At 39.9% G+C, this 10675-nt stretch overlaps 1 protein-coding gene across 1 annotated transcript; it reads left to right on the top strand.

Moving 5' to 3' along the window:
- Nucleotides 1-644: 644 nt before the first annotated feature.
- LOC113774736 (leucine-rich repeat extensin-like protein 3) lies at nt 645-4055 on the top strand. Its single transcript, XM_027319347.1, is given in 2 exon segments — nt 645-2277; nt 2280-4055. Coding segments are annotated over 2 exon segments (2334 nt in total). The 5' UTR covers nt 645-990; the 3' UTR covers nt 3327-4055.
- The last annotated feature ends 6620 nt before the right edge of the window (nt 4056-10675 follow it).

Genomic DNA, 10675 nt, shown 5'->3' with positions numbered 1-10675 from the left:
GTTTCTTAGTGCCACAAACTACAAACCAACAAACCAACCCAGCCACTTTAGCATTAAGATAAGAAGATTAACTGATTAAGATGAGATGGGATGGGACGGGCGTGAGATATTCTGCCCTCAACCCACCCATAAAAATGCAATACTCTACAGACTGCTAATACTACTAGTCGTAGCTTTTTTTTTTTTTTTTGGGTCAAAATAATACGTACTAGTAGCAGTAGTTAATTACTAGTAAGTCAGTCAAGAGAACTTATTACTAGTAGTTTCCTAAATTACCGGCTCCGGCCGGCTTTAATAATCTTAGCCGGTCAACTCGCCGGCAGCCGGCATTTCGACCGACCGCGAACTCACATTTACTAATTAATAAACAAAAGAGTTGAGTTGAAAAAAATACAGTTAATTTGTTTTCTTAACTAATCCAATTTAATATTTGTTGGCCTATTCTAATCTTGTTGCTTTGGCTTTAGGGGGGTTGAAATGTTGAATGAATGGAAACGCGAATGCGGAGCCTTTGATCAAATGTTTGTCTGGGGCATGATGAGAGAGAAAGTTGGAAAGAAAGTGTGATAGAATCTGGTGGGCTTTGAGCTGTGATTTAGCTGTAATTTTTTCTTTCCTTTTTTTTTTTTTGGGTGCTTATTTCTCTATCTCTCTCCTCACTCATTCTATCCCCTCACATTCTCACATACACAACCTCACACTAGTGCTGCCTCCCATAATCCCTAGAAAACGCCCTTCCATTCCACCGTCTCCTCCTTTATTTCTCTCTCTTCTCAAGCACCACCACCATTACCAGTAGTTGCCACCACCCACAAAAATCTCCAAAACCCCGATTCCCTCAACACCATTTTCTTCCCCTCTCCTTGATCTCTTCTTAGCTCCACCATCTCACATTTGAAGAAGACAACAGTACCAAAATAGCTGTGAAGCGAGGCTCCTCCAAAAACAGTAGACAATTTTCTTTCTTCAGCCTCAGATGTCTCATGTGAGATGAAGAAAGAAACTTTGTTTCACCTCAATCCTGTCCTATTTCTACTCTCATTGTTGATTCTCTTGCCATTTTTTGGGGTTCTTCATTCGGCCCAAATCAGCCATGGACCTCTGACTGATGCAGAAGCGCACTACATTAGGCAAAGACAGCTGCTTTCCTACAGGGATGAGTTTGGGGACAGAGGCGAGCTGGTGACCGTCGACCCAACCTTAACTTTTGAGAATCCCAGGCTCAGAAATGCATACATTGCATTACAGGCCTGGAAAGAAGCCATCTTATCAGATCCCTCCAACTTCACTGGGGATTGGGTTGGATCTGATGTGTGCAACTACACTGGAGTCTTCTGCGCTCCGGCGCCGGACAACCCCAAAATCCGCACGGTAGCCGGCATCGACCTTAACCACGCTGACATTGCCGGGTACCTCCCGGCAGAGCTGGGACTTCTCACAGATCTCGGTCTCTTCCACATCAATTCCAACAGGTTTTGTGGGACTATCCCTGGAACGTTCAAGAATTTGGAGATACTGTTCGAATTGGACTTGAGTAACAACCGGTTTGCTGGCAAATTCCCTTACGTCGTGCTCAGTTTACCAAAATTGATATTCTTAGACATAAGGTTCAACGAATTCGAAGGAACTGTTCCCCCACAGCTATTTGACAAGCCGTTGGATGCCATATTCATCAACCACAACAGGTTTGCCTTTGAATTGCCCGACAACTTCGGCAATTCGCCAGTTTCAGTGATAGTCCTGGCCAACAACAAGTTCCATGGGTGCCTGCCAGCAAGTATTGGCAACATGAGCAATCTGAATGAGGTTATTTTCTTGAACAACGCGTTCAGATCTTGTGTGCCGGAGGAAATTGGACTGCTCAAGAATTTGACTGTCTTGGATTTGAGCTTCAACCAATTGATGGGGCCATTGCCGGATAACATTGGTGGGCTGGTGAGTTTGGAGCAGCTGGATGTGGCGCATAACATGCTGAGAGGGTCTATTCCGCAGAGCATATGCCAGCTTCCAAGGCTTCAGAATTTCACGTTTTCTTTTTAACTTTTCACTGGTGAGCCTCCGACGTGTTTGGCCCTGCCAGCATTCGACGACCGCCAGAATTGTTTGCCGGCTAGGCCAGCGCAGCGCCCTGCTGCTCAGTGTAAGGCATTCTTGTCTAAGAAAATTCATTGCAGTGCATTCAAGTGTCATCCGTTTATTCCTACCTTGCCCCCTCCTCCTCCACCTTCACCGCCACCTCCAGTGCCGGTACCCTCATCGCCTCCTCCCCCAGTGCCGGTACCCTCATTGCCCCTCCTCTTTCCTCTCCTCCACCGCCAGTTTATACACCCGCATCACCCCCACCACCACCTGTTTACTCTCCTCCTCCTCCACCGCCAGTTTATTCTCCGCCACCTCCTCCCCCCTCACCGCCTCCACCTTCTCCTCCTCCTCCATCTCCTCCTCCACCTTCACCTCCTCCGCCAATTTACTCACCGCCACCACCTCCTCCATCTCCTCCTCCACCTTCTCCCCCTCCTCCATCTCCTCCACCGCCATCTCCACCTCCTCCATCACCTCCTCCTCCAGCTATCTCACCACCTCCACCTTCCCCTCCACCTCCTTCGCCTACTCCGCCATACTGTGTGCGCTCACCGCCGCCTCCACCACCAAATTCTCCACCACCTCCTCTATACTCTCCACCTATCCCCTACTATTATAATTCACCCCCACCTCCGCCACCAAACTCACCCCCACCTCCACCACCAGTGTACATTTACTCATCGCCGCCCCCGCCACCACTTGTACACTCCCCACCTCCACCTCATTCACCTCCACCACCATCACCACCACCTTGTATAGAACCCCCTCCACCACCACCACCTTGTATAGAACCCCCTCCACCACCATCACCACCGCCTTGTATAGAACCACCACCACCTCCGCCATCACCTTCACCACCACCACCACCATATATTTATAAGCCACCACCATCACCATCACCCCCACCACCACCGATTATATACAATTCACCACCTCCACCATCACCTTCGCCACCTCCACCAACTTACTATAATTCACCGCCGCCGCCATCGCAATCGCCTCCACCCCCAGTTCACTACAACTCACCACCTCCCCCATCACCATCACCTCCCCCGCCAGTTCATTACCACTCTCCGCCGCCACCATCACCCTCGCCGCCTCCCCCAATTCCATGTGAACATCCACCACCGCCTCCGCCAGTGATTTACGGGAGCCCACCACCTCCTGCTCCGGTATACGAAGGGCCATTGCCGCCAGTAATTGGGGTGTCATACGCATCTCCCCCACCACCACCCTTCTATTGATTCTTTTGAGAACTTTCCTCTAACCCAATCCTCGTAAACTCAAAAAGGGAAAAGAAAAAAAAAATAAGGAGGACAAATATTGAAGTATTAGCTTTGTACTATTCATTCTTTCACTTCTCTGTCAATCCATCTTCGGAACTCGCACATATACTTAAAATGCTCATCACCGAGATGAGAAAGCGGAAGCATTCTGTGCCGGGAAAGTGTAATCTAGCATTGAGAGGATATAAATTGTGTTATAGTCAAGCTGAGGAATTAGACAATGAAGATGGTGACCGGGAAAAAGAGAGATTGGATGAGGCGGAGGAGAGGTAAGAGGTAAAGTTCTCGCTCCCTATATTTATTTGATCATTGATAAAAAGAAAAAGAAAAGAGAAGCGGAGTTTGTGAAATAAAATTGGCAGAGAAGGAAAGTGGAGAGAGGTTAGTAGAGATTTGCAGGAGGAGGGAAGTTTTTCTTTATCATCTCAAATGTATGTATAGAGATCATCGTCATCGTCATAATCATATCATCAGGGGCAAGAAGCCAGAAGCCAGTAATATGGGTGTTGCTGCTGCTGCTGCTTCTGCTTTGTTGATTATTACTCTTATTTCTCTCTTGTTACTTCTTTTATCATACATTTTTTTTTGGGGATATTTAGCCGTGTTTGATTCACAGTTATACTAGTAGTATAATCATAAACAGTTTACATTTGGATTCATTCTGAGAAAGTAGACCCATTATTTTCAGTTTCTGGGCTCCCCTGTTTCTTCTTTCATTTTCATGTCGCTGAGACATGTACTAACCCCTTGTGTTTCAGCTGAACACTTGGAAAGCGAAGTGATATTTGCACTCCCAATTAGCCTCTACCACTCCTTGGAAGTGATATTTGCGCTCCTAATTAGCCTCTAGCATTCTTTGGAGGCATATTATTTAGTGAGTGAATTGAAGTAAATATAAGAGGTTAAAATGGGAGGCCGAATATCAATTCCCATTTCCATAGCTTCTGTTTATCGTCGGTTGAAGCATGTTTTATGTTTACTATTACTAGCAGCGATTTTGGTCGCTATCAAGTCTCTGTACTCTGGAAATGAAGCGGCTGAGGAAAACGAACCACCAAAAAGTACTTGGTCCAATTTGATTTGACGAGTTAACCAACCGATCTCGCACACATTTGGTTTACCATTAATTGATTTCGGTTAGATTAGTTAATGCATCAATTCTGGTCTAATTCGGAGACAGTCTAACTCCATAATTAACTGGTTCAGTTGGTTGGTTATACAACCAACCAGTGATGTTGCCCTTTTTTTTTTTTTTAAAAAAAAAAAAAATTCTGGATAGAAAGATTGAAAAGAAAGATATGGAAATTAGTGAACAAAAGATAAGAGGGCATTGATTGCCTCCATAAACAATCATCATCTACCATGACATTAGTTACATGCAAATCTAGCTAGAGCAATACGTTAGTTACATGATAAAGTAAGTGATCTTGGTATGCACAATCACACGGCTTCACAGTAACTGCGAAGTAAAATTGTTGCAGATGCATGTAACACCATCAACCAAGCATCCTATTCCTACCTACAAAACGAGTCATCAGATTTTAGACTTTTGTGAAAAATAATAACTTGGATGTAAACCCAAACTCAAGCAGTAATCTGATCGCACATTTCGAGCCTCAATCACGTTTGGAGCTAAAACATACTATTACTATTATGAGATTTTCTTGGATAAACGAGCTATTTTTACCTGATGTAACGTTGGCCATGTTAAGAAGCTAAAAATCATCATGAATTTGGAATGGGATGAGGTACATGTAGCTTATGCTTATGCTATGTTTTTTGTGGGGAAGTGGGGGGTTGCTAAATTCAACCCTTAATTGGGTCGATCACCTTTCCATTAATTAAGTCATTAATTCTAGGTTATCATTGAAGATTTGCTCATATTCAAAAGAGCGTATAAATAATTATTATGTTTCCTTCAAGTTCACACTTCCCCATCGGTTTACATTTTGGTCTTTGAAAAGAATTGGAGGGATCTCTCTGTTCACATTCACTCCGGTCGGGAAGCTCATTTGTAAAGATGTAAATCAGCGGATGCGATATTGCCAAGTTTCCATTATCATGTCTCCATTTATTTCTTCTCCCGTAAAAAAAAAAAAAAAAGATTGTTTTTATTCTTTTGTTGGTTGCATGTATTTTGTCGCGAGACCCTGATGAGACCAATGAATTTATAATAGTAATACGAGACAAATAACGGCATATGACAATATCAAGAGCTGTATAATTCCATTGAATTTACGAACCTTTTCGACTCAGCCTTCTTTCTTTCTTTAAATATCAACAATTACGACGTAGTAACATGAATTGGGAAAGCGGCCATGGGTAGAGAGCTCTTAGCTGCCTTGGTGCGGTCCTCCTGTTAATGTTAATAGCCTAACACGAGATCATTAATGATGCCGATTCGACGTGACACCCCATTTCAATTTTCAAAGTGTATCATCGTTTCTGGCTCTGATTTTCAAGGGAGGCTCCATAGATGACTCTGTCTCTCTTGATGCATTTCTGATTCATATACATATATATCTTCATTGGTTGGGGTGTTTTTGCATGGGGTGGGGGTGTCTGAAGAAGATGGAAAGAAAACCAAAGTATGATTCTCAAGTGAGATGGTAATTGCTAAAGAGTTTGTTTATATTGGTCAATTTTTATTTTTAAAAAAAAAAGAAAGAAAATATTCAGTTGCATTATGAACATGTTTTACAATCTTTTTTTTTTTAATTATATTTTTATTTCATATACATCAAATGATATAGTTATAAGTATTATAGTAGTATTTTTAAAAGAATTTTGGATAATCTTCTCCCCATACAAGATTTTTCCTTTTTCTTTTTGTATAAATTCCTGTCACTTTTTCGGTGGAGTAACAAAATCGCCAGAAATGGTAACAGTTCGTAAATGTTTGGAGCGTCGTTAAGTGGGGGGGGAGGACAAAAAAGCACAATTATAGCATTTTCACCAAAAACTTTCCAACTATTCTCATCTCAAAAGCGACAGTGACAAACATTAGGTGAGTAACAATTCTGAAGAAAAAAATGTAGGACGACAATGGGAAAATCCAATATTCTCCTTTCATCGTGCATTTGATTGCTTTCCAGATTTTGTACTCGACCACCACAATGCCGATGATTTGCGAATGGCATTTTTGTTGTACTTTCCTTTTGTCCCTGAGGTGCTAGTAGTGGTAATCGTAATGATTGTCATCGTTTTAGGTCTAAATTGATTTTAAGCCTGCCAGCCACTTCTTAATCTTCTTCTACTCACACAAACCAAATTTTCTTTTCTTTTCTTTTGCCACCCACTTCTATCTGTTTAACATCACTCCTCGCAATCAATGTGCCCAATATCATCGTTTCTCACGAAAGACAAGACTGCAATTTGGAATTAATTTGCTCAATTGTTGAATGCCCTCCAAGTAAGAACTTCAAGCAACATCTGTGATTGATTGGATGTAGTACAAGCAGAACTAGATTCAGTAGTGTTCGAATTTTCTTTGTTTCTGTTATAACAGATGCACCAAAACAAGAGAACAATCAAGAACGCTAGAACAATTTTGGGGGAAATCAGATTTTATTAGGGTTTGGAACGAATCAGAAATGTTTACAGAATAAATATAAGGTGTATATATATACAACCAAACAACCAAACGGACTGGACCCAAAAATAGGTCCAAAACCAAGATCTAAAATAAAAACATAACATGGTCGAATCGCCATAAGTCGAAGACTTGATTCAAGGCATCTCAACAGTTTCAATACGGAGCACAAAAGCATTTAGATACTTGTAAAGACCATATCCCAAATCACTAGAATGAAAATTAAGCAGATATGTTTTTTCTGTTGTAGCATGGACTCTCGCATTAATTTATAAAATGATAAACTTAGACTATGCTTAAATTGCAGTTTTCTAACAAAGAATTTTTACATTTTTTATAAATATATTTTTAATTATTTTTTTATCTCACATGCATCCAATAATTATATTACATTATTTTGATATAAAACTTTTGAAAAATCGCAATCCTAACAGGTACTACAGCTTGCAGGTGAGAAATCCCCGTTTTTCTAATCGTGCTTGTGATATCTGGAAAGTAAACGGAATCCTCCATCCAAAGAATTACGTTGTGGAAGATAACCTTAGCAGGGAATGGTTCAACTTCGACGTAGTTGGATCGCATTTGGGTCCTTTTCTCGATCCTTCCTCCGAAACAGCATTTGCCATCAGCTAGCAGTACTTTTTCAATGCGACCTGTTGCTGGAGCCATCGTATAGCCCTTAGGCATTTTGTGGATTTTGAGCCATACAAATTGCAACTTCAATTAGTGCGACAACTTAGTCAACAACACTTAACTAAGCGGGTATACGACGATTATGCAAGCCTAGGCTTCAATTTTTGAGAGGGAAAAAAAATGCATAACTAGCTACTATTTAGGTAGATATGTTTGTAAATCTTAGGTATGAATCCCATGCTAAAATGGTAGTATATGGTAAATGTGGCAGATGAAATGTCCGTCGTGACAAGATTATCTGTAGATCTCAACCCCCAAGGGCCCTACTACTAGTATTAGTGCCTGAAATCAAGACTGCAACTTGGTCATCCTGAAACCTGCAGTTGCCCCTTGGAGTTGATATTCAAAATTCTGACATAAAATGTAAAGTTTCTACTAGGACTATATTTTTTGTTTGCATGTTCTTTTATGGGATAATTGCAGAAACCTCCCCTGAGGTTTCCGACACTAGCAATCACCTCCCCTATAATTTCTAAAATTGCACTAACCTCCCCTAGGAGGAAATTGGACCTATTACTAACGATAAATTATATGATATTACTTTTATACCCTAACTAATTGTAGAAACTTAATGAACGAATTTTAGAAAAGAAAATTTATATTTTGTCAGCAAATTGAGTGACTAATTGAACTAGATTACCTGTGAGTTTTAGTATCATTAACCATTGTAAGCAATACTAAGAAATGGTGCCAACTAAGGGGAGAAAATGCAGTACATATTTTCATATTATATTTTTCAAACCAATCAATTTAAGTCTAATTTTATACAGTTGTAGAAAAGAAGGCCAGTAAGCAATTCTGAAGGTTTTATTAAAATAAATATAAAAAGAACTTGCATAAATATACCTGCTCAAGTCATTTCTACTTCAAAACCTCCACTAGTTCAGCCTACTATTACTTCTCAAATTGCTGCATTTCTTTCCATCAATACAATTATGACTCTGTAATCTGGAAATATCAGTAGCAGCAGCAGCAAATTTAGTACGTGATTCTAACGTACTTACTGCAGTTTTCATTTACTAAAAACAGTTTTATCTTATTCGTATGCACTTCTAATTACTTGTAACTAGATTTATTTCATGTTCAGTAACATTTAGCGATGTTTAAGTATGCTGTTAATTAGCTGATTGTTCAGTGATATATATATTTTTGTATATAATTGGTGCTGACAATATAAACAGTTGTGTTGCCCCCACAAAAAGCTATTCACATTACTAATAGAGAGTTTTAAAAGCGACGTGTATTCTTCATAAACTTTGCTGCAAGAACCTGGATATATAGTCATTTAACTAATCGTTAGTATCTCCCGTTGTTTCATGTATTGTTGGTAAACCTCATTCAATTGCACTTACACCCCTTCAATTTTACTAATTCTTAATAGTTTTTCATATTTTGTCATTCCTCTATTAATACAACTTGGCAAGCAATATGAAAGGCAAATCTGATATAAATTTCTCATCTCACTCTTTAAAAAATTTTTGAACGGTAACTTTTCTGGCATGGACTATATTGGCAACACAATCCTTAAGTTCAAGGGTGGTAAGTGCTATTTTCTAAACCACAAGGGAGATGAGTGCTAGTATCAGAAACCTCAAGAGGAGATTTATGCAATTTTCCCTTCTTTTATCTTTCTAAACTTTTGGTTTTGGCTTGAAAAGGAGGAACTAAAAGAGAAATCAAATGGCCTGGGTGGTTGTCATTTTCAGCTGTCGGTATTATGATGAGATGAGAGCACAACCCACCAAAAGGAAGACATCGCATTAAAGTGGGCCCAAATTAACAATAAAACCACATGGGCTGTTACTGTTAGGGTATTCCTCCCACCTCAAATATATGTATAGATATTCATTTGTGACAAGTTAGTTGACTAGATTTCATAATAATACGTTGGATAAAGAAGCAAAACTAACATTAAATTAAGCCTCAAATGACAGGCTGTGAGTAGGTCAAGCCCATTAATGCCGTATACCCTCCTCTAACCTGTGTTTTCAAACTCGGACCGGACCGGCCGGTCCGACCGGTTGAACCGGGAACCGGTGGTGTGTCCGGTCCGAGTTGATCATCAAAACCGGGAAATTCAAAATCCGGTCAACTCCGGTCAAAACTCGGGTTTGACCGGGTTTGACCGGTACAGAACCGGAAAAACCGGTCCAACAGGAGCTTTTGCAAAAAAAGTTCAAACTTTTTTAATATTATATTTTGGCCCCCTAAATTGTGAAAACTTATTAATATACCTCAAATATTTCATACTTTATAAATATTGTCCTAAAATTTGATGTTATTTTTCAATTAAATCCATAATTTTAATTCTAATCTTGTTAATGTTTATTAAATAATATAAATTGTTACTTGATTGTTCTAATTTCTTTGTATTTTCTTGTTAAATATATTTGAAACATCAAATATATATGAATATACCTTTATTAATATCAATATGTTATTGGATATTTTATATACAATAATTTAATTTTTAAATAATTTTTATTTATGACGTCATCCGGTTCGACCCCTATCGACCCCCGGTCGAACCCATTGACCCCTGACCCCTGACCTCGGCCGAGTCGATATCCGGTCCGGTTCTGAAAACATTGCCTCTAACTGATGCCAATAATAATACTCTCTGCTCTGACCCATTAAGAGTTGTTCGTGTATAAGAATTGAACTGTTCCCCAAAAGATCCTTTCTTTTTTTATAAATGGGAGTCAAGTATTGTTATTGCTGCTATGAAGAGTAGACACGCATGTAACTGCAAAATATATAGACAGACGGCCCCTTGGATGCCAATTTAATTGCTTTCAGATTAACATAAGAAGAGATCGAATAGTCTATATGAAACAATAATAAACAGCTCAGTATACCATACTTGTAATGATTGTAATGTTGACCAGTTGGTAATTGAATTATGGGCAAGCAGTTGGTGAAATCTCCCCACTCCCAGCCAGCCTCAGAGACTGATAAAATAGTAACGACGGGAGTATGGTTGTTGGTGTCAACTTTGTTCGTGGACAGGCCTTGAGAGGAG

Source organism: Coffea eugenioides, chromosome 6 (assembly GCF_003713205.1).
Source record: "Coffea eugenioides isolate CCC68of chromosome 6, Ceug_1.0, whole genome shotgun sequence".
NCBI classification, from domain to species: Eukaryota; Viridiplantae; Streptophyta; class Magnoliopsida; order Gentianales; family Rubiaceae; genus Coffea; species Coffea eugenioides.
The sequence above is the reverse complement of the archived record's forward strand: the minus strand, read 5'-3'. Positions and strand labels throughout refer to the sequence as shown.